Genomic DNA, 25,142 nt, shown 5'->3' with positions numbered 1-25,142 from the left:
TGCCATTGTTGCCAGATATTCATTAATTATAACTCTATCCAACATTTGCATGGAAAGATAGTGCACCTGGAAGAAGTCCAAAATTAACTGTCTCCTTTAAATTTCAATTCTGCAAATTGAAAATGTAAATGAAATTTAATATCTTTGAATACTAGGAAAAGCTATAACTTAAGTCTTCCACCTTTAAGGTACAAGCATGTTTCTAGTTTCATAGTTTGAGGTTGTTATAAACTGCAAAATGTAGGGGAAACACAGCACCAAAATCCAAAGGTAGCCAAGTATTTTTCTTTGAGTTTTCAATGGTTTTCCAGAAGATTAGTAATTGATGCCTTTCAAGAATTACTCTTTTAAATTTGAAAACAATTAAGAAGAGGAAAAAATAGTTGTGTGAAAAAAAAATAAAATGTTTTATTTAGTTTACCTAAGTGAAACTACTATATTTCTTTTACTTTGAAAGAATAAATACCACACAATCAAGGAAACTATATCAAGTGATGGCCTGTGGTCATTCACTCATCTAACAATAGCAACAATAAGTTTTTGATCTTCCAAATCCCACTGTTTTCATATTATAAAACATTACCATAAAAGAGAGAATGCATTAGGCCAAGCAAACTACTGGTGGAGGAGAAAATACTAGTATGAACTTGTACAGCTTTTTCTCAAGAATCTCTGATGAGTGAATAGGAGCACAGTCAGTAACTGTAGCAACAGGTCCAATGTCTTTCACAGCAATAAATGCCTTTCCCTTTAAATAATGACTGAAATATTAAGGTAGCTTAATGTAAAATTCTTACTCCATCTCACTTAAGTAAATGAGAGGCAAAAAAGCCTCTGGTCCAACAGGAGTGTCCAACAGGAGAGGTCCTAGACAGGAAAAAGGACATCGCCTCATTCTCATAACGTAATACCAGTATGCCAGCGCGCCAGAGCAGCTTCTCTTGAGACCATGGATATTTAACACAGTATCTAGCTGACTACTCTGCTATATTCCGTAGCTTCTCCTTCTCTAGGAGAAAGAAATCAGAACAGGATCCATACTAAGGCTCTTGGCTGTTTTCCGTGCTACTTCTGCCCTTCCTTGGAAGAAAAAGAGCGAGAACAACGAAGGGACCACAATGGCTCCCCTCTCAACTGCTCAGTTCTTTGTCCCCTCCGTTATATGAGTAATTTCCAAAAGTTTCATTCCTGCACCAATCTCTACCTAATAAAGTGAAGGGGATGTTTCTTTCATAAGTCTGTCCTAGCAAAATAAACCCTTTTATGTATTAATCCCCACTACCCAAAATATACTATTTCACTACTTATCTACAATATAAATATTCTGTTCATGAATTTGACAACAGTACAATTTTGCTTTATGATAGTATGAATTTTCACTTATTTGACTATACTATCTCTATTAGCTTGCAAACTTAGAGGACAGACATCCTTGCTTTGTATTTCATCTACTGCAAGCCACTAATTCACAATCATAATGACCGCGAAAAAGAGAAGCTGTTCTGGGTATTTTCCAGATAATAACTGCGCTCCACTTCATTTCCTTCCCAAGCTCTGCTTCATTCTCCACCCCTCTCTGACCTGATCAGTGCCTGGGCAGCTGACCTCTGTGGACAGTATCACCTGAGTTTCCTTACCCTCTGTGTACCAAGAGGCATCTGCCACTAGGAGGTATCAGCAGGATATGAGACTGTGGGAGGGGAAAAAGGTTGGAGTATTATTATCTACCTCACACACTGCTCCTCCCTGCCTCTCAGGAGTTGTGGCCTTAGCTATATTCCTCTGAGGCCACAGAAAAGACAAGCCCCTCTTCCATAGCCCAGCAGTCGCTGAAATGCACTGCTTTGCCCCATCATTAGTCTCTGGGTACTTCGCCATCTCTTTTTGGTTCCCCTAATGCTGCCCACACCTCTGTAACTAGTCTCTTCATTAAACTCTGTTCTGTTAATTCTTTTTAAAGTATGTCATTTGTTTCCTGCCAGTAACCTAATACAGCACCTTAATATAACTTCCTAAAATCCTCTAGTCTCCCCCAAAAGAAATAAACTCTTTACTTAATTAGTTCCAAGAGTTAAAATCAAATTAAGTTACTCTTCAGATAGTCATACAGAGGACCTCAGATGAAGCAAAGGAAGAAAAAAATATTTTAGGTAACATCTATTAGAATTCAAATACTAGCATAGTGCATACATTTTCAAAAATTTTAAGGGACTTATAATGTTCCTCAGAAATATTAATCCTCTTCTATTACAGGAGAACACTTAAATGTTCAATAATATCTAAGAGTTCATCACTGCAATCATTAAAAACAAAACAAAACTCAGAAGTCAACTCTGGAATCTACCCAATTCAGTACCTGGCAGCATCTAATTTACAAGCTAAACAAACAACAAGCAAAACACCAGCACACTGTATCAAAAAAAAAAAAAAAAAGTAGTTAAGAAAAACAATAAAACAAAACCAGCATTAACAACTCTGCCTTTTCCCCTTGGCAAGTTCAACAAGACAAGAGCAAATCCAAAGACTGTAATTGGTTATTTCCTATTCTTTATCCTGTCTCCTTCCCTCTAGCAATTACTACAACTATTAGGTATTTGTAGTATGCAATGATTCAGTAGGCCATGTAAGCTCAAATTTAAATCATTAGCCAATAATATTGCTGTCAACACATTTTATCACTATTGTTGCTACCCAACACTTTTAACACAAATAAGAGGATAATTTTTTTCTTTGAAGTTTTTTCTTATAATGAACCTGTCATCTATCCCTTGGAACAAAATGGAACACATATAAAGAGTCGTTAATTAGCATTCAAAAAGAGGATCTTGTTGTGGGTACAGATCTGCCTCCATGAATTTTCCAAAAGAATGTCTCTTTCTAAGCATAAAACATTTAGTATCATTCTCAACATGGCTTGGAGAAATGCTACGTTGATATAAAAGTTCTTTCTAATTCACAACATTTCACCACAGCCCCCCATCCCCCACAAAAAGCTATTTTAAAATGTTCAAGTAGTTTCTAAAAAATATCATACATTTAGATGGAGCTTTTAAATTCATTATTTCATTTGATCCGTTTAAGTCTGTGGGATAGGCACGTGTTCCACAGGAAAGGATAAAGAGTCAGAGAGGTAATTAGTAGCGGACTAAACACCCCTGCAAGTAAATAAGAGAATTTCTTATTATTATCTTACAATGGAGTAATGTTAGTAGTGATTCTCACTAATAATTTAATATGGAGCCTGCATGAAACCAAATAGCAGTGCCCACATGCATATCTCAGACACCAAAACAAAGTTAATACTAAAAGGTATCAAATGACCACAAAGATATTACATATGGTACAGGCAAAAGAATAGTATAAATAAATCTAAAATGAAATATATTATTCTTTCAAAGGGAGAGTGAAATAAAATGTATGTTTTTAATAAATGTTTTCTTTAACTTATACATAGAAAAAACACCTAGTAAAAGCAGTCAGGGTCAAAGAGATCACAGGAATGAGTTAGCAGGATGATAAGAAAGATAAGGGGGCACAAATCTGTTCACATAAACAGTGATAACCAGTCAACTAGCTTTGTCATTTATTCAATCAATATTAACTGCATAAACCATGGCCCAAGGTACTCTAAGAAATATTATCATAAATAGGAGAAAATTCTTGCATTCAAGCAGCTTACAGCCTAGTTGGGAAAATCATACAGACACACAGATAAAACACCCATTCACTGATTCAACATTTCCTGAGTAGTTATGGGAAGTCACTGAGTATGGCACTGTGAGAAATACAAAAATGAATAAAACAGAGACTTAGCCCCCCAGGGAGTAACAGTCTGGTACCAAATGATAACACAGTTATACAGGTTTTGAATTGAGAACATGAGAAGGTCCAAATAAAATGCTATGTGAATTTCAAGGAAGGAGAAATGATTTCTCACTGGGAGTCTAGGGAAGATGACAAAGAATAAACATTTGAAATAAAGGGAATGCAGGATTTAGGCACCCGCTGATTGCAGAGGAAAGACATTCTAGGCAAGAGCCAGCTATATGTAAAGACACAATTCATTTACATACATTATATGTATGTAAAGGGAAGAGAGAGGGGGCAGTGAGTACATAAGGTTTTTTGGAAGGGATCCCAGATTATGTAAAAGAGTTTAGTGGGAAGGATAGGTAAGTCAAATCAGGGGGACTCAAATGGGAGTCTAAATATCTTACATGGTTTATGGTACACGAGACATAAGAAAAGGTACAACACAGAATATCAAGAAGAATTCTAAAGTCCATGATAAGAAGAAAAAGAAATTAGGTTCATAATTAGAGAGCAGATAATTCAGTTAAGCCTAGAAAGGCAGATATAATTCTGACAGGCTGTTCCAGATTATTTAATTAATGAAAGCCATGAGTCAAACCAGTCAGTCCAGCAACTCTGATGTCCTTCCCTCTAAGTCCTGGAAGCTGGCTCAATTTTGGTATTTCCATATATATTAGCTCTGAAATGACATTGACCTGAGTAAAACCAAACCTTGGGAACTAAACCTTTAACACACACACACACACACATACACACACAAAATCACAGGCACTTCCCTTCACCACATTCTCACATCATTTTAGATAGGATACTTTCATTTTTCACGATAAATTAATATATGTTCACTGTAGAAAATCTAGTCTTTCTATTGCCATTAATTTTAATATTGACCTAATAACCCACAGTATGAGTGTACTAACACCAAAAGCTGCAATTCTATCCTGAGAGCCAGTGTGCCTGGAAACTAGCCAATTGTCCAAGACCAGGATGATCAGCCCAAAGATAATATTGGTCTTTCCAAGAATCACTTGAGGCTCTCTCTACTCCTAAAAGCCAAAGGAGGCCACTTCTAGACTGCCTCCAGACCATCCCTGGAATGTAAGAGTTAAAGAAGCCCAAAGCAATTTCTCAAGAGTCAGAAACAAAACAAAACAAAACAAAAAACCAGTACCATAAATACCAATAGAGACCACTGGTTGGATACCCATCATGTAGGGGTACACAGGTTTAGCCATATTCATAAACAAATTTGTTTTTATTTGAGATTACCTAGATTAGAAAAATTTCAACTTAAATGGGTTTGAAGGGACTAAAACTGAACTCAGAAAATCACTGAGTCAAACATTGTTGGGTTTTATATGAGAGTAGTTTGATATAGAGGTTAAGAGCATGAGCTTTAAATTTAATTTGAATGTATATGAACCTCAGCTATAACCCACTGTATCTGTGTGACCTTGGGAAAGTTATTTAACCCTTCAAAAATTTAAGAAAATAGGAATAATATAACACCTGTGATAGTTAAATATAAAAACAAATATATGGAAGACTATCATTAAATGGCATTTTATTAATAACAGGCGAACATCGAATGTCCTTAAAGAATTCATTTGTTTTAATTATAAAAATATACACGTTCATTATAGAAAATTTAGAAAATATCTGATAAACAATTTCATTTCTATAGCCCGGAAATAACTAAACCATCTTTAGTACTTGGCCCTCTTTTTTTTAATGGATTAGACATGGGAAGTGAAATATAAACCATCTTTAGTACTTGGCCCTATTTTTTTTTAATGGATCAGACATGGGAAGTGAAATATAAGTTAATATAAATAGAATTATAGAACACTAGAAGTTTCATTTTCAGGTTTCTTCCCCTTAGGCCGAGATAAAGCAAAGCAAACCAGGTATGGTACTATTTTGAATGTTTCATATTTATTCTTTAAGGCTTCTCTCCGTGACATGTTTTACAATTCCCCTCCAACCCATGATCTCTTCTTCCCTGATCCCCCATCTCATGGGGATTATTATCTCTCATATAGCACTTCTCATACTCTGCATTATAGCTATCCATATTCTTTTCTTACCAGCCACTCTCTCCCCCTGCCCTTCTCTCTAATTTATCTTCAAGAGCTGAGCTTTTAACCTGAAGACTGTGAGCCCCCTAAAATTATCCATAAAAATCGTGTTTCTGTAGGTACAAATACATTTTCCTAGAGAGAATCTACATATTCGTCCAATTCTCAAAAAAGGTCTGAGACTCAAAGAGTCCCTGGAACTTGTGATTTAATGACCTTGGACCCTCTACAGTGCTTAGCACCAACCTTTATATGAATATTTGTTGATTTTATTAATATATCATAAAATCAATGTTAGGTTTTTGTTTAATACAATCTTTTAAATAATGTGTTCCTCATCTCTCATTCCTTCATCTTTATACTGTTTCTGAAAGGAGAATGGTGGTTACCAGGGACTAGAAAGAGGAGGGAATTGAGAATTACTGTTTAATATGTAGAGTTTCAGTTTGAGAAGATGAGAAAGCTCAGGAGATGGATGGTGGTGATGGCCACAAAACAATGTGAATGTACTTAATGCTATTGAACTGTTAATGTATATTTTACTGCAATAAAAAAATACTGCTTTCTATTCTCATATAATATTAATCACCTATTACATGCAGACTTTCCATCAAAGAAAAGGAATAAGAAATACACTGGTTAAACTTTAGGATATAAGAAAGAAATTCTCCAAGGAGAAGCATATCGTAACCCCAGTGTACACACTGTTGGTTTTAGAGTATAAGCACAAATTAAAACAGGGTGATACAATCATAAATCCTGTCCAAACAGAGGAGCTGTTAACTGAGTAAACAAAGGTAAATTGCTTAGGACCATCAGTTTACCTGTGTGAAGCAAATTAAACTTTTTCAAGGTAACAAGTCAATCTCAAGGAATAAATTATAATTTACCCCAAGTCTATCAATGTATTATCCACATGAATAATGTATGCTTTTCAGTTATCAGCAATAGGCATTTCAAGGTAGCTGGAACACATTTTATTCAATAAATATTCAGTGAGTAGTCCTAAGATTGAGAAATATAAAAGTCCCAAAACTACTTAAAAAAAGAAAAAGCAGGCTATGTAGTATGCTGATTACAAAAAGGAGGAATTGTTTTCCTATGTGACTTCACTATACACCCATCTCATTATTATAGCTTGCCTCGCTAAAAAAAAAAAGTCTCATATTAATGATGCTATATTAATACTTCCAAACGATGTATATATCTTATCAAAAACCTAGATACTAAACCTTCTGATGATAAAATGTCAGTGATATCTCTTGGTTATTTATTACCAACAATATTGATTTGCAAAGACATTTAAAATTCCATTATTTTTCCAAAGAGTCCTTATATATAAGAAAGAGTTATCTCTACTTCAGTAGAATCTAGGAAAATATTTAGAAACAGATTCAACATAAAAGCTAACTACTATTCAAACTGCATATCATAGAAAAATATATCCATTACCATATTGTAGTACCATGTATTCAAAGTAAGCTAAAATGTTTACTGCTGTCTTAGCTTTAAGATTAAATAATCAGCAGAATATAAAATTTTCCCATAGTTGTGTTTTTCCAAAAAAAACAAAATTTTCTAATATTTACTCTTATTCTGTGGCATTTACTCAATAAATATTTTCTTAGTGACTACCATGTAGCAAGCACTATGCTATAAATGCTGGACAGCTGTGAAACAGATAGCCACATTCTACCTAAATAATACTTAAGCACTATTGCTTTTCTAGAACACAGATTTATATCACCATCTTTGAAAATGTCTTTAGGGTTTTTGTAAACATATTCACTCTGTAAACATATTTTTAAAATTTCAATTTATGAATCTGATCTCTAAGAAAAATTTAGAAATGATTATGCTTGTTAAAACATAAAAATGTTTGCCTGTCATAAGTTTGGTTTTCTGTATGGCAACAGCAAAACATCAAAGACAGCACAAATTACATTAAACTTCGAGATTTACCTGAAATGGGAATATTCTGTGAGACTGATAATTGTACATCTCCAGTTCCTGGTGGCATGTCAACAACTAAATAATCCAGTTGACCCCAATCTACCTAAAAATCAAGATGACACAAATAAATCACTGTATAACAACTGCAGTGAATAGTGATGTAAACAAAAATATATTAATGACATCTAAAATAATAGCTTCCACCTGAGAAATTACTAAATGTCAAAGACTGTGCTGAGGATAGATATAGGAATGATACAGGAATAAATGAATGAATAAGAGAGTCCCTGACTAGCAGACCGTCTCTGAATAAGGTTAAATTTCTAAATGATGGCCCTTTGTCCTTTGGGTTTTTGGAGGGTTTTTTTGTTTGTTTGTTTGTTTTGGTACAGCATTTCTTATGGAAGATCCTAATAGAAAATGTTTATTATTTTTCCTTTATAAAACACACTAACAAACCAAAAATTAATAAGAAGAAAAATTTAGAGATGTAACTAGAGTTCCAATACTATAACACTTTGATTCTTTCCAGGTATTATTCTTAGCATCTATATCTAAAAATTCAGCTATATAACCAAGTCCTCAATGTTCAGCCTCAATTTAGACAGGTTCCAAGGGTAACGCCAGCTCTTTTCTCCTCAGATGGTTTTCCTGCTGAGTCCTCAGTCTCAGTGAATGGCCTTAGGTTCCTCTCAGTTTCCAAAGGGGGAAGCCTGGAATCATACTCAACTCTTCCCTTTCCCTCACTATCCAAGTCACTTATTCTACCTTCTAAAGATCTCTCAAATACATCTACTTCTCTCTTCACCCCTGCCAAGAACTCAGAGGAGGCCACAACCATCTGTCACTAAAGCCTCTGAACCAATCTCTCTTCCAGCATTGCCCATCCAGGCTAACACCATCTAAAATGGAGTCTGATAGTGCCATATTTTTTGTTTAACACCCTTCTATTGCTGTTAGGATAAAGTCTGACCTTAAGTTCCAGAACATTCTGCTTGGTCTTCTTCATTTGCTAATTCCTCCTCATTCTTCAGATTCCACCTTGAAATTTACCTCCCCTAACTTCCATTAGATTGGATTGAGGTGTTCCTACTATGTATGTCTTCTAATCATTCAATCACTCAACAAATATTAATTGAGTACCGACTATATATTAGGCATTGAGCTAGGTACTGCTAATTAAATAGTATCATGGCCTCAAAGAATTTATAATATAGAGGGAGACATATATTAAGCACAATATGAAATAACTTGTATAAGTGTGAGAAACTGAATGAAGATCAATATAGCCAGAGAGCAGTGAGTGAGGGGAAGGGTGGCATTCATTCACTGTTGTTTCATGATCTTCTTCTCATGAAACTGTAGCCCAGTTAGAATACCCAACACGGAATGGACAAACTGGAGATGCTTAATAACTTTTCTTTCAAGGAATGAATGAATAAATGAACACACATGCAAAGGTTTGATAATTTTTTTACATAAATAGAAATCACACTGTGTATATAATCTCATATCCTACTTCTTAAAACTTAATAATGTGAAACAAGGCTTTTCCATATAATCATATATTTTTAAAATTAAAGTTTAGAAGATATTGGGTCAAATGTATTCATTAATGTATTAACAATTTATTCAACACATATTTATTGAGAATCAACTAGGTGCCAGGCACTGTCCCAGGTGATAAGGATAGAGCAGTGAGTAAAACAAAGTCCCAGACACCACGAAACTAACATTTTAGTGAGGAAAACGAACAGACAGAAAGACAAACGGATCGGACAGTAAAAGTGCTATGAAGAAAATAAGAAGTATCCCTCATTATACAAATTTATTTGGTTCCTGATTCAGATAGCCAGATCATATAACAAGAAATATTTTTAAAATCTCTTCAATTCCTGAATTTCAAAAAGCAGGTAGTAAGAGTTCAGATAGCAAAGGATTTATCAAAGAATTTCTTTGAATCGCCTCAGTTCCCAAAGATAGATGGTGAAGAACACTTAAAGTGTAGGGGGAAAAAATGGAATGACAAAGGTGCTACTTTAGACAGGGTGATCAGAGCCCTAAGTTAAGTGATGCAGTTTGAAAGCATTCCAGGCAGGAACAATAGCACGTGCAAAGGCCTTAAGATGGGGATCTGCTTGGCACATTCAAAGTATAGCTAGGAAGTCGATACAGCCTTTCTAAAACAGTATCCTCCCCGCCCGCCCACCCCCACCAAACATCAATCTTTCTCCTTCTCTTTGTTTTTCTTCACAACATCTAGTAGTGGTCCCCAACCTCTTTGGCATCAGGGACCAGTGCTCCTATGCGAATCTAATGCCTGATGATCTGAGGTGGAGCTGAGGCGGTGATGCTAGAGCTGGGGAGCAGCTTCAAATACGGAGGAAGCTTTGCTCACTCACCTGCCGCTCACCTCCTGCTGTGCGGCCCAGTTCTTATAAGGCCATAGACCAGTACCAGTCCACAGCCCAGGAATTGGGTCTGCTAGCAAGACCAATCAATGTGATTGGGGTGGACCCTTGGCCCTGGGGAATCAGGGAGGAAAATCACTGCCGAGAAAGAGGCAGAGCTACATACAGCCTGCTAAAGTCAAAGAAGTAGCTAGGAAGAATAAACATCTAAAGGCAAGAAAAAGGTGCAACTAAAGAATAGAGAAATCATAAAGCAGGAGAAATGGAACAAAGTGTAGAATGTATCATTTAAAAGTGGGCTGTATCCAGGTAACCCATTCATATGGTGCCAGGAATATTTCCTAAGTGATAAGGGAAATTCTTAAAAGTAGTTGGGCTGGGCCAGACATTGCCTCTTTCCTTCCTGTCTGCTCTTAATTACTGACTGAATAGTGGGTTTTGATTCTTATGCCTACTTGACTCATAATTAGTAGTTCTCAAAGTAGTGTCCTTGTGTCTGATTCTGGCCATATATTTGTTGCTACTTCTATCCTATACCTAATTTCTGCCATCTGTCCTTGACTTCTTGGTTCTCCAACTCCAGTTAGGCACAGTCCTGAACTAAGAGCAAACAGATCAGTACTTGTGCTTCGCTCAGAATCCCAGACATGAAACCATGGCACTACTGGCATAGCAGATGCAGATGAACTTGTCTAAGACCCACGGACAAATTTGTCAGTAAGATTACCAAGCTTCTAAGATTTTTGATTCAACTAACTTCCAGGATTTGAATGGGTTTTCAAGCTCTAAGCATCTCTGGACTCCCTCTCCACATCCAGTCCCCTCCATAATGCCTAATCAATATCCACTGAGTCAAGTTGCCCCTTACAATTTTATTATACTACTAAAATTAAAATTTTTGCCATATGAGACACCTTTTATATAGAATATAAATCTAACACAGAACATAAAGCATTTTTCTTTAAGTCAGAATCATAGTTTTTGCTCTGCTCAGTGGATTATATAAAATCATGCAAAATTTTACTTTCATTGCAAGAAGAAAATGGCTACAAAGGTGAAATTATTTAAATATAAATACCACAGTAAAAATCTGAATAACAAAAATATTTCTACTTGACTAATGACTTACTGACTTGTAGAAATAAACGATACGACAAAATGTATTAAACTTATCCTTGAAATTGTTTTGATAAGAGCTTGACCCAGTTATAAAATGAGTACACATCATTTAAGTTATAACAACGATGTATATGTTCTTCCCTAATATTTTCATTTTTTTTTCAGATGATAAAGTTCTCTAATCCATTTTCAAATGTCTTCTTTTCTATAGGAAAAGGGATGGGGGGTGGGGCAGACCACTTGAATAAATTCCTTCAAAGTCACTACCAAACCAAGTGAAAGCAGTAATGTTTTGAGAGAGAAAACAAGAGAAACTTTATTCTGTATCTTTCTGTTTATCATCATCTCTAATTTCCTTAGTTGTTCTAGCAGAGATATAGAGCGGACTGGCCCTGACAACCTGGAAACAGCATCAATTCACAAAGAACTTTTCCAAAAGTTGATACACGGTTCAGTCCATCTTTGGTAACTCTGTACCTACTTTTTGAAATAATATTTAAAAGATTAGACAATTCCCAGGCCAGCCCACAGATGCTCATGTTAACCCACAAACAGTAAAACTTTACCATAAAAAAATAATGATCCTACCACAAAGTAACAATATTTAAGGTATTATGGGATAGAATCCTGCTTTAGGCCAACTGTTTTGCTTATATGTACAGACGTTCATAACCCAGAAAGTAGATATTAATGAAGGACAGAACTGTTACCAAAAATACCTAAAATACTACAAACCTGTCTGAGAATCAAGATATTTTTATTTTTAAAAAATTACTAAAAGAAATTTAAAAATAAAAACTTTCCCTATTCACCTAAAGACTGAAACTTCAGATTTTTTTTTATAGTTGTAGTAACTTTATTAATCTAATTTGAGACAGTTTATAAAATATATTAAGATGTGTAGCATTCTCTTTAATAAGAAAAACTATAAAACTATAATACTCTCTTTTAAAAACCCTTAGAAATAATATTGTATTGGGAAGGATTCAAGATCCTAAAGGGCAGGATTAGAGCTGCCACAGAAGCTGCACGGAGCCCCATGGAGAAAATCCATAGTCATTGTCCAGTGCTTTTGATGGTTCTCGGGGACGTTATAAAACTGAGTGACACTACTGCTCTGAGAGAGACAGATCACATACATATAACTTTTATTACAGTATACTTTTATAATTATCCTACTTTATTATTATTGTTATTAATCTCTTACTGTTCCTTATTTATAAATTAAACTTTATTAAACTTTAAGTATGTATATATAGGAAAAACATGGTATACATAGGGTTCAGTACTATCTGTGGTTTCAGGCATCCATTGGGGAGTCTGGAACATATCCTCACAGATAAGGGGGGACTACTATATAAAATAGAATCTATAGACTAACAGAAAACTATTTGCTTAGAAAATATAAGTAAGAAATAGAATCATTCATTTCTTTTAATTTTTTTCTTTTCTGGTTAATTATAGTGATGTTTCTTTTATTTCAGATTTTTTTTTTATGTTATGATACAGTATACTTTCTATACATGATCCTTGAAGAGTCTTATATTATAAAGCAAGGGTCCTAGTAACCATGGAAATGTTGGCTGTAAATTTATTCACTTTGTGATGTTAGAGAATATTTTAACTTTCAATAATCAACCATTAAATTCTGGTTGTTTCAAATCAATAAGTATCATTCTATCAACCATCTACACAAGAAAAGTATGTACAGTGATTATTTAAATCAAAGTAAATAGCCTATAAAGACTAAGCACAAAAAATACTTTAAAGATTTTTCAAAATACTTTCAGCTTTTGAACATGATATTTTTGAAACTGCCTCAGTATATTTTATCCTAAAAATTTAAAGATCTAAATCATATCAAAGAGAAAACTGAGAGAAACTGTGGCTCCATATGAAGTTATATTTTAAGTATAAGCTATTATAATGTAGCTTTTGGATTTTAAATTCTGATTCAAACATTAATTACTATGATTTAAAAAATAGCAGTGTAAAGGGGAGTTTGGCAAAAATCAAGACTATGAATCTAGCTGGGTACAGACAAGAATCCAGATAGCTATTCATTTAGAGAAATTTTAGTATAGGAAACTGTCATATCTAAATTACAATTGTTATATCTAAATTGTCACTAATTAGCTATATACCATGGGTCAGCCAATTAACCTCTCTAGACCTCAGTTTTCTCATCTGTAAAATAAAGCGTTTTAGATTAGATGATCACTAAGGTTCCTTCCAACTACTTGAAAAAAAGTGTGACTATGATCTGTTCGTGTAAATTGGAAAATATTTGTGAGGGATTTGCTCACAGAAAAAAGTAAATAAAAGGCATTTTTATACAAAACACCAAAATGACCAAATAGGCTTCTTTTCTTTCTTTCTTTCTTTTTTTTTTTTAAAAAGAGGCAAGTGCTTAATATAAAAACAAGATAGCTAAAAGCTACTTGGTACATTTAACAATTTATTTTATAAAATGATCATATTTCCTTTGGAAATTTAGCTGAATTTTGCAAAGACCTTAGATGTAAATTTGCACTGAAATGTAATCTACTCTGACTGCCATCCTAAAATACTTCTTTCTAGCTTACCTAGGAATTAACATGTTATATCTTTATAAAATGTCATAATTTACCAAGTAGATGCATTTTGAAAGAGTTTTTGAGGCGATCGCCACTGAGGTGGGGAGCAAGGAGGAGATTCAATCACGAGCCCGTAAAGGTTGAGAGGTCTAATCCAACTTTCCAACTAATACAAAATTTCTTTCCATAAACACTCATGAGAAGGAATATACTCAGCCAACAAAAGAAAGATCAAATTATTCCAATTCTTATCACACATTCAAATACAAATTTTGGATAAATAAAAGGATGGAAGAAAACTGTCACTTAAGTTAGCTTTCCTATATTTTTCTTTTGCTTCTTATGAGATGGGTTTACTTTTGACTTACCTTATTACTCAGGCTACATAACTTCAGATACGCTTTGTTTTCTGAGTTATCTTTAGTTGCTACAGGCACTGCTATTTATAAAACCTCCCCCTCCCCTTTTTTTTAGCATTTTATTTTATTTTATTATTAGTTTCAAGTATACAGTACATTGGTTAGACACTTATATAGTTTATGAAACGATACCCCTGATTACTCTGTCTTCCCTCTGGCTCTACACCTAGCCATTACATTACTGCTGACTGCATTCCCTATGCAGCGCTCCCCATCCCCGTGACCCTCTATCAACTACTAATTTGTACTTTAATCCTTCTTTGCTTTCTCCCAGCCCTACCACCTCTTCCCCTCTGGCCATCACAAGACTGTCCTCTATATTTGAGTCTGTTTTCAATTAGTTTCTTTTTGTTCCATAGATTCCACATATAAGTAAAATCACGTATTTCTCTTTCTCTGTCTGACTTATTTCACTCAACATAATAACCTCTAGGTCCATCCGTGTTGTTGCGAATGGTAGAATTTCATTTTTTTATGGTTGAGTAATATTCTATTGTATATATGAACCATAACTTCTTTATCCAATTGTCTGTAGATGGGCATTTAGGTTGCTTCGATATCTTGGCTACTGTAAATAGTGCTAACATGAACATAAGGATGCATAGATCTTTATGAATTATTATTTTGGTTTTCTTTGGATAAATAACCAGAAGTGCAATCACTGGGTCAAAAGGTAGATCTATTTTTAACGTTTTTAGGAACCTCCAACTGTTTTCAATAGTGGCTGTACCAGTTTGCAACCCCTCCAACAGTGTATGAGGATTCCTTTTTCTCTACGTTCTCACCAGCACTTCTTGTTCTTTGATTTATTGATGATAGCCCTTCTGACAAGTGTCAGGTGATATCTCATGGTGGTTTTAATTTGCATGTGTCTGATTAGTGACCTTGAGCATTTTTTCATATGTCTATTGGCCATCTGTTTTTCCTCTTTGGAGAAATATCTGTTTAGGTCTTCTGTCCATTTTTTTAATTGGATTGTTTTGTTCTTATTGTTGTTGAGTTGTATGAGTTCTTTATATATTTTAGATATTAACCCCTTATCAGATGTATCAAAAGCGAATATCTTCTCCCATTCAGTAGGTTGTCTTTTTGTTTTGTTGATGGTTTCCTTTGCTGTGAGAAAACTTTTTAGTTTGATGTAGTCACATTTATTTTTTCTTTTGTTTCCCTTGCCTGAAGAGATATATCTGAAAATAAATTACTAGTAGCAATATCAGAGAGATTACTGCCTATGTTTTCTTCTAAAAGTTTTATGGTTTCAGGTCTTGAATTTAGTCTTTAATTCATTTTGAGTCTATTCTTGTATATGGTATAAGAAGGTGGTTCAGTTTCATTTTTTTGCATGAACATGTGCAATTTTCCCAATACTATTTATTGAAGAAACTGTCTTTACCCTATTGTATATTATTGCCCCCTTTGTCATATATTAAATGAGTGTATAGATGTGGATTTTACCTCTAGGCTCTCTATTCTGTTCCATTGATCAATGTATCTGTTTTATTCCAGTACAATGCTGTTTTCATTACTGTAGCCTTATAGTATACTTTGATATACCACCAACTTTGTTCTTCTTTCTTAAGATTGCCATAGCTATTTGGGATCTTTTATGGTTCCATATAAATTTGGGGATTTTTTGTTCTAGTTCTCTGAAAAATGCCATTGGTATTTTGACAGGAATTGCATTGAATCTATAGATTGCTTTGGGTAGTATGGCCTTTTAATGATGTTGATTCTTCCTACCCACGAGCACAGTATGTACTTCCATTTATTTCTATCTTCTTCAATTTCTTTTTTTCAATGACTTATAATTTTCTGAGAACAGGTCTTTTACCTCCTTGATTAATTTGATTCTTAGATATTTTGTTGTTTTTAATGCAATTGTAAATGGGATTGTTTTCTTAATTTCTCTTTCTGAAAGTTCATTATTGGTGTATAAAAATGCCACTGACTTCTGAATATTAATTTTGTATCTGGCTACTTTACTGAATTCATTGATCAGTTCAACCATTTTTTGGTGGAATCTTTAGGGTTCTCTATATACAGTATCATGTCATCTGCAAATAACAAGAGTTGTACTTCTTTCCAATTCAGATACCTTTTGTTTCTCTTTCTTGTCTTATTGTTGTGGCTGACTTCCAATACAATGTTGAACAGGAGTGGTGAAAGTGGACATCCTTGTCTTGTTCCTGATCTGAAGAAAAACAATTTTAGGCTTTCCCCATTGAGTATGATGTTAGCTGTAGGTTTGTCGTATATGGCCTTTATTATGTTGAGGTATGTTCCCTCTATTTGTTGAGAGTTTTTATCATAAATGGATGCTAGATTTTGTTGAACACTTTTTCTGCATGTACTAATACAATCGTATAATTTGTATCTTTCTATTTGTTAATGTGGTGTATCACATTGATTTGTGGATATTGTATCAACCTTGCATCCCAGGAAAAAATCTAATTTGATCGGGGTGTATGATATTTCTAATGTATTGCTGTATTCGGTTCACTAATATTTTGTTCAGGATTTTTGCATCAATGTTCACAAGAGATATCAGCCTATAGTTTTCTTTCTTTGTAATGTCTTTGTCTGGTTTTGGAATCAAGGTATGGTGGCCTCGATAAAGGAGTTAGGGAGCCTTCCTTCTTCTTGAATTTTCTGGAATAGTTTGAGAATAGGTGTTAATTCTTCTTTGAACATTTGATAAAATTCGCCTATGAAGCCATCTGGTTCAGATTTTCTGTTTTGGGGGAAGGTTTTTGATTACTGCTTTGATTTCCTTGGTGGTAATTGGTTGGTTCAGATTTTCTGTTTCTTCTTGACTCATTTTAGGAGATTGTACATTTCTAGGAATGTATCCATTTCTTCCAGATTGTCCAATTTGTTGGTGTATAATTGTTCATAGTATTTTTTTTATGATCCTTTGTATTTCTGTGGAGTCTGTAGTTATTTCTCTTTCATTTCTGATTTTATTTGAGTTCTCTCTCTTTTTTCCTTGATGAGTCAGGTTAAGGGTTTATCAATTTTGTTTATTCTTTTAAAGAACTAGCTCTTGGTTTCATTAACCTTTTCTATTGTTTTTCTAGACTATTTCATTTATTTCTGCTCTAATCTTTATTATTTCCTTCCTTCTACTCACATTGGGCTTCATTTGCTGTTCTTTTTATAGTTCTTTTAAGTGTAAGGTTAGATTGTGCATTTGAGCTTTTTCTTGTTTCTTGAGGTAGGCCTGTGAATTCCCTCTCAGGACTGCTTTTGATGTGTCTCATAGATTTTGAGTCATTTTCATTTTCGTTTGTCTCTAGGTATCTTTTGATTTCTTCCTTGATATTGCTAACCCATTCATTGTTTAGTAGCATATTATTTAGCCTCCATGTGTTTGTTTATTTTCCAGTTTTTTTCTTGTAGTTGATTTCTAGTTTCCTACAATTGTGATTGAAGGATAGCTGATATGATTTCAATCTTCTTAAATTTACTAAGACTTGTTTTGTGTCCTAATATGTGGTCTAGCCTGGAAAATGTTCCATGTGCACTTGAAAAGAATGTATATTTTGCTGCTTTGGGGTGAAATGCTCTGAAAATATCTATTAAATCCATCTGGTCTGGGATGTGTTTTAGGGCCATTGTTTCCTTGTTGATTTTCTGTCTGGAAGATGTGTCCATTGGTGTCAATGGGGTGTCATAGTCCCATACTATGAGTGTATTACTGTTGATCTCTTTTATGTCAGTCGATAATTGCTTTATGTATATAGGTGCTAAGACCTTCCCCTTTTTAAAATATAAATAAGCATCTACTAAATTTCAAGGATTTAATTTGAGACTACAGAAATATATTTGAGCTTTTTAAAAAATAAAATGGATTATATCTGCAGCATAATTTTTATAAACTACTACGTTTTCAATAAGAAAATAAATTAAAGTTTTAATAATAGGCATAAGAGTTGTATGAAAGTATCAATAAACACATTAATCAGAAAGTCAGATATCAGGGTTTTACTATTAATTCATAGGTTGAACTCAGCCAACATGCTTAACTTTTCTGTGCCTTTGTTTCCTCATCTTAAAGTGGTATAAACAGAGAATTTTAGGACTAGAAGATATCCTAGAGATTATTTTGCCCAACGTTCTTATTTTACAGATAAAAAAATAAATCTAAGAAATCAAACGATTTGCCTAAAACTTATTCTGCAAAATAGGAACAATAAAAACAATCTTTCTCTGTTTTATAGAGGGGTTTTTTTTTTTTCCAAAGAGGAAATAAGATCAAGGATTATTTTTAAATAAGTAATTAAATAGTAGTATTACATTGAAAAAAAGTTATTTTAAAGAGAAGCTTGTATGTCATATCATGCAAGCCAAATTTAAAATTTCTCTCAATGAGCATAGCATGTTTCCGACCAACTGCCAAGAAAACATTTGTCCATTTCTGAGGTCACCACATTCCAAAATGATCTGAACAAGTAATTTTAAAATATCTCTTCCATATCCCTAGATGACATAAGCAACATTAAATGGCTTTTTTTGCAAATTAAAGAAAAATTACTCACTAGTAAAACTAAGCATAAAAACATGTAGTTAAAATACAATTTAAGAATATATAAATGACTAAAAATATAGGCTAAGAAGTGAGCAGAAAAGAAATCACATCTGTCATTTAAATAGATTAATTAAATTTCTACATTTTAGTGTCCTGTGCCTTGTTCCTGTTAAGTAGATCTGTCATCTACAAAGCTAAAGAGAAAACAATAAATTTACTGACATAAGTGTCTTCCTAGTGAGAACTAAATAATGCAGTTTTACCTATAACTACTTTTAACACAAAAGATTTAGAAAAAGATTAAGAAATACATATATGAGAATAGAAATGATGTAGTTATAGGTGGGAAATTGGCTTGAAGGTTGGGGAAAAAAATAAACACATAAAACGACCTATTTCCCATCTCATCTTCAGCATTTTCCAACTTCCTAAACTATATAATTACTTCAGAAGTACCCAAAAGACATCTAAGAAACCTGAGATCACTAAATTGCAAAGAAATAGAAAAACAACCTGAATTTTATGCATTTCATTAAAAGACTATTAAATAAGCAGCTGTTCCTTTATTGTCATTTAAGCACATTGGTCATTATATCTAGGCTTGTTCACAACAACCTTGCACCCTGATGTGCAAGTGGATATAGCAATGTTATACAGAAGTTGCTCTTGCCTGAATAAGTATCTTCTATCTTCATATTTATCTTATTACAGATCACGTATTAATTCTCATGCTTAAAGCCAGAGTATAAATAAGTGGGTGCAGAGAATATAATCATTATGGATTTTAACCCTAACTCAGAAATTAATACCACCATTTACATGTGCCAAGCACTACTCAAGACACTGAAGATATTGCAGTAAACAAGAAACTTGAAGTTCCTGCCCTCAAGAAGTGGGGATACCAAGACAACGAACAAACTAAGTAGCACATCACTTGTAAACTTGATAAAAACCATCTTCCTAGACCTAGTTTGCTATCTACAAAACCTGAAAACTGATATTATTTAGGGAAGTATCTTCATATCCTTCTCAAACAAAAATTATACCAAAAACCTATAATTCAATAAGACTTGTACTCCAGTTTTCTCTGATCTATCCCTGCCTCCAGTGGCACATACATAATAGAACGTTGTCCAAAACAGGAGGTATAAGCCATGCCATGAACTAGAAGAAAAATAATTTGATCATGCATGGTAAGACTCAATATAAACCTGTGCTCCATACAAAAACCAACTCTAGTTAGTAAACCTACTGTTCTCAAATACGATGATAATGATAAATATGTTATTTGGAACATATTTTCTTTGCCTTAGTTTAAGGATCAATGTCCAGATAAGTCATTTTTATTTCAAATATCATGACTGTCAGTTTAAAAATCTTTGTCATCAACTAGACTAACGTTAATCAGATTATAAATTTCAAGTCAAATTTGAAAATGAGAATTTTTTTCTCTTCCAATTGAAGAAATAATTTTATACAATATGATAAATGTATACTTTTGCAAAATTGCATCAAAACAGGCATATAGTCTGATGTTTGATTCTTGTATTTAAAACAGCAATCTAGTTATGAGTATACAAATAAAATTAAAGGTTTAAGTTCTGACCAAGCTACTCTGGCATCAGAAAGCAAGACTATCTGGATGTAAGAAATTAAGTCCTTGAATCAAGCGTACCCTCAGCAATTCTGAAATATTAATATACAGGACAATGAGTCAGAGTAAAGAAATACGCAGATTTCAAACATAAAATGTAATTAGCTAATGGCCTGAATCAATCAATCAATATCTCCTCTCTCTCTCAACTCCCCAATCAATGACACATGGGAAAATAGAAATAGGAGCAGGCAGGAAAGACCTACATTGAGAAAACTTAGGCTAAAACTTGGGCACAAACCAAAAAATCGAAAGAAATGCGTACTAACGACAGAGCCACACTGTCTCTCCTTTAAGGGCAGAGGACAAGTTTTATTCACTTTTGTATCTTCAGGCCAGGTACATATAAACCCAATAAATGTCTTTAAAAAAAAAAACAAACAAACATAGAGAAAGTCAAAAGAGTCCTTCCACATCCTTCCCCCCGCCCCAGAACTACTAACCTTTTGGCACCACAGCCCACATTCTTTCCATATAATGTACTCCCTTTCAATAACAATTACCTCCATCCCCACTGTCCCATTCCTCTTTCATCACCCCCCAAAAGAAGCAGAGGCATAGCTACACACACACACACACACACACACACACACACACACACACACACACACACACAACGAAAGCTCAGAGTACATTTTAATGATTTTATGAAGATGAGCTACATAAGTGAGCTGTGAAGAAACCTCAGGAATGACTAGTTAACACTCCTCAGAGAAGTTCTTTGAACCAGGAATCTTTTTAGGCATGTGACAGATAATTGGCCTAACATAACCTAAGTCCAGAAGCAAAAATCTGTGAATCGACAAGTCATGTGTTCCAAAATCAGACATTTAAAAGCAAAAATGTTTTGCTGTAAAAATAAGAGCCTGACTGTTCTTGCCTAAATGGACGGCTGCTCCCCATCCACTGGCAGTATGAGCCATATAAGTCCCTATTCGCAAGGTCAACACAGCTCTGACAAACTGGATCTGGATGCATTTAAATTGCCAAATAATTGTGGCAGTAAAGCTCTGTACATGAAACTTTCACCAATACTCCTAAATTTGTCCTCTACTTTTTGTAACAACTTAAATCACTGAAATTTGTCAAGTGACACAGTCATTCATAGAAATATGAAACACTTAAAATCAATACTGACAGTTATTGGGTGCTCTGTAGATCCTGAGTTCTACACTAGGCAGTGCTTTAGGCATGAATACCATAGGAGAAGCTGACTTGTCTACTTATTGCCATCAAACTGAAAGAAAAACCAACTATCTGAAGTAACGTGTCTTCCTTCTTTTTAAGAACTACTCATTTTAAGTTTATTTTTATACTCAATTCCATGGATCCTATCACATTTTAAAAACTATTCGAGTTTAGTTAAATAAGAAACTTTCTGAGCTATGACTGATTCAGTAGCTGTATTTTTGCCTAAAGGCCTATGTATAATACCTTATGCTCCAAAATAATAAGAAAGGATTTTTATAAGATACCTTCATCCTGTATTTTGAAAATGCTGGGCCTCTGTTCTCTCTCCAAAAAAATATCTGTGGCAACGATCCAATTTCGTACTGGGTAATTATAGAATAACTAAAATTTTTGATATGTTTCTATTTTTAAAAAATTTAAGAAACTGGTTCTCCAAGAATATACAATGGGGAAAGGATAATCTCTTCAATAAAAGGTGTTGGAAACAAATGGACAACCACATGCAAAAGAATGAAACTGAACCCCTATCTTATGCCATACAAAAAAAGTCAACCCAAAATGTATTAAAGAATTGAATGTAGACCTGAAACTGTAAAACTCTTAGAAGACAGGAGGTAAGCTCCTTGACATTGCTCTTGGTAATGATTTTCTGGGTTTAACACCAAAAGCAAAGGAAACAAAGTAAAAAATAAACAAGTGGAACTACCCCAAACTAAAAAGCTTCTGCACAACAAAAATCAATAAAATGAAAGGGCAACCTACTGAATGTGAAAAAAAATCTGCAAATCATCTATCTGATAAGGGGTTAATATCCAAAACACATAAAGAACTTATATAATTTAAGAGATTTAAAAAAATCTGATTTTTAAAATGGGCAGAAGAACTGAAAAGACATTTTTTCCAAAGATATATAAACAGCCAATAAGTACATGAAAATGTGTTCAGTATCATTCACTCATGTTAGGGAAATGCAAATCAAAATCACAATGAGATAACACTTTACACCTGTTAGAATGGCCATCATCAAAAAGACAAGAGATATTATTGTCTTGTTGATATTATCAACAAGATACAAGATAAGTATTGAAGAGGATGTGGAGAAAAGAGAGCCCTCATGCATTGTTGGTAGGAATATAAACTGGTGCAGCCACTATGGAAAACAGTATGAAGGTTCCTCAAAAAATTGAAAATAGAACTACCATGTGACTCAGTAATCCCACTTCGATGTACGTATCCAAAGAAAATGAAAACAGGATATCAAAGTGATATCTGCACTCCCATGTTTACTGCAGCATCATTCACAACCAAGATATGGAAACAACCTAAGTGCCTGTCAATGGATGAATGGATAAAGAGGTGGCATAAATATACAATGGAATATTATTCATCTATGAGAAAGAAAGAAATCCTTGATTTGTGACAACATAACATGGATGGACCTTGAGGGTATTATGTTAAATGAAATAAGCCAGAGAGAAGAAGACAAATACTGCATGGTATCGCTTATATGTGGAATTAAAAAAAAAAAAAAAAAAAAAAAAGCCAAAGTCATAGAATTAGAGAGTAGAAAGGTGGTTGCCAGGGGCCAGGATGTGGGGAAATAAGGAGAAGTTGCTAAAAGGATACAAATTTTCAGCTATACGATGATTTCAGTATGAGAATCTATTGTAAAACATGATGATCACAGTTGAGAATACTGTATTGTATAACTGAAATTTACTGAGAGCAGAACTTAAAGGTCCTCACTAAAAATTGTTTAAAAAGAAAAGAAACTAGTTTTCAAAAAACAGTGCAATGTAAAGGTACCTAGAAAAACATCAAATTCACAAAGACAAGAATTTGGTTCACTTAGCACCTACACACATCTATGCACATTCATAATCCATGCTTTATTAATTAATATATAGAAATTATACATCCAAAAACAGTGCTATCTCATATACAAAAATGCTCGGCACAATAATTTTTTAAATAAAGTGGTTCAAACTTCAACCTCCTTTAATGGGAGAATAGTTAAATGAAGTATCATCAATGAACAAACTGGAGGAGTTGCTGTGCACCCAAGGATAGAATTGAGACTCAGCACCCTTTCCTCACCCAGGCCAGATGCCCCTGCCTATTCCTCCTGGTTAAGATGGGTTCAGCCAAGATCATCACAGTCCCTTCAGTGCAGCCTCCACTGCACGAGCACCAGGTTTGAGTGGCAGATCCTGTTCACTTAGTGCCAGCATCCTGACTCCTCTGTCTAGATATAAACTCCACATTCAACCTACCAGCAGGAGAGCAGCATGAGGGTCCTAATCAGGCTCAGGATTCCTATCTCTGCTGTCCTACCCCTGGAATTGCACACATACCTATGAAGACCAGCAGCAGAGACATCCCCACAAAACCCATTGGTGAAACAGCTGAGTGAAGTATTTCAGACTGAAACTCTCAAATCAAATCTTCTCCCAGAGCCAGTTCTGCCCTCAGAGTCACCTTCATTTGAATTGGATTTGCCTCTGGAAACCCAGTGATTCCTTGAGAACCAGATGCCACCTCTGAGTCAGACTGAACTCCCTCCATACAGGTGTTTTCTAAGGAGGAAACAGGACAGTTCACAGAAACCTCAATATCCATCCAGGGCTCAGACAATCCCTTGAGACACCCTGAAACTCCCTGATCTAAGCACAATAGAGGGACGCCAAACGGCAAGGTACTAAGGAGATCTCCCCTCACCATTCTGCAAATGACAACTCCCCTGGGACTCTGACACCACAACAAAGGAAGCAGCCTTCTCCCGAGTGAAAACATTAGAGAACTATAAGAAAGGAACATTCTGGGAACTGAAAGACTTCTAAACACTGAAGGACAAGCATGGGAGCAAGGCCAGGAACATGACAAGGAAAATCAGCACTTCCCTTTAGTAAAAAACTAGGCTCTGTGTGGCCCCAGCACTGGGTTAGCTGGGGGCCTACTGACATTGTGTTCTCGCACTCCTCCTTCCTTGGAAAATAAAAAAAAGGCTTGTTTTCTCTGACTCCCCCTAAACTAAAATAGAACTATAAATGTGTGGGCATTCATATAACTTCAAAACTCATTCTAAAAGCAATTGCAAAAGAGAAGTCCTAAAAGTGAAATAATCAAAGATAATATCTATGGAATAAGTAAGTATATTATGCTATTTTCATCTCTATATTATTCCCTACAATCGCAAAGCTAGTGTTATCCATGTGACATGCCACAAAAAAATCTGTATTGAATACAGAAATAAGTGAAGGAATGAACAAAAGAAGAAATAAGCAACTCCACTTAGAATAAAATGTGTCTTGGCAAAGAGCCAAATCTGAAGAAGTTTCTAGATCTATAGCACTTACTAAGAGATGGCGATGAAAAGAAGCAGAGAGTGGCATGTTTTAAA

General features: G+C 34.5%; 1 protein-coding gene across 3 annotated transcripts in view; it reads right to left on the bottom strand.

The window, feature by feature from the left end:
• The window catches only part of NUBPL (nucleotide binding protein like), a 288,220-nt gene that overhangs the window by 167,643 nt on the left and 95,435 nt on the right, over positions 1 to 25,142 (bottom strand). For all 3 annotated transcript variants that reach the window (XM_023521149.1, XM_023521150.1, XM_011376409.2), the window contains one exon: positions 7,854 to 7,947. In XM_023521149.1, coding sequence (XP_023376917.1) covers positions 7,854 to 7,947 — 94 coding nt within the window. The remainder of the gene's footprint in view (positions 1 to 7,853; positions 7,948 to 25,142) is intronic.

The sequence above is a fragment of the Pteropus vampyrus genome, unplaced genomic scaffold, assembly GCF_000151845.1.
Source record: "Pteropus vampyrus isolate Shadow unplaced genomic scaffold, Pvam_2.0 Scaffold297, whole genome shotgun sequence".
Classification (NCBI taxonomy): Eukaryota; Metazoa; Chordata; class Mammalia; order Chiroptera; family Pteropodidae; genus Pteropus; species Pteropus vampyrus.
Note: the sequence above shows the minus strand (reverse complement) of the source record. Positions and strands in the feature narration are given on the sequence as shown.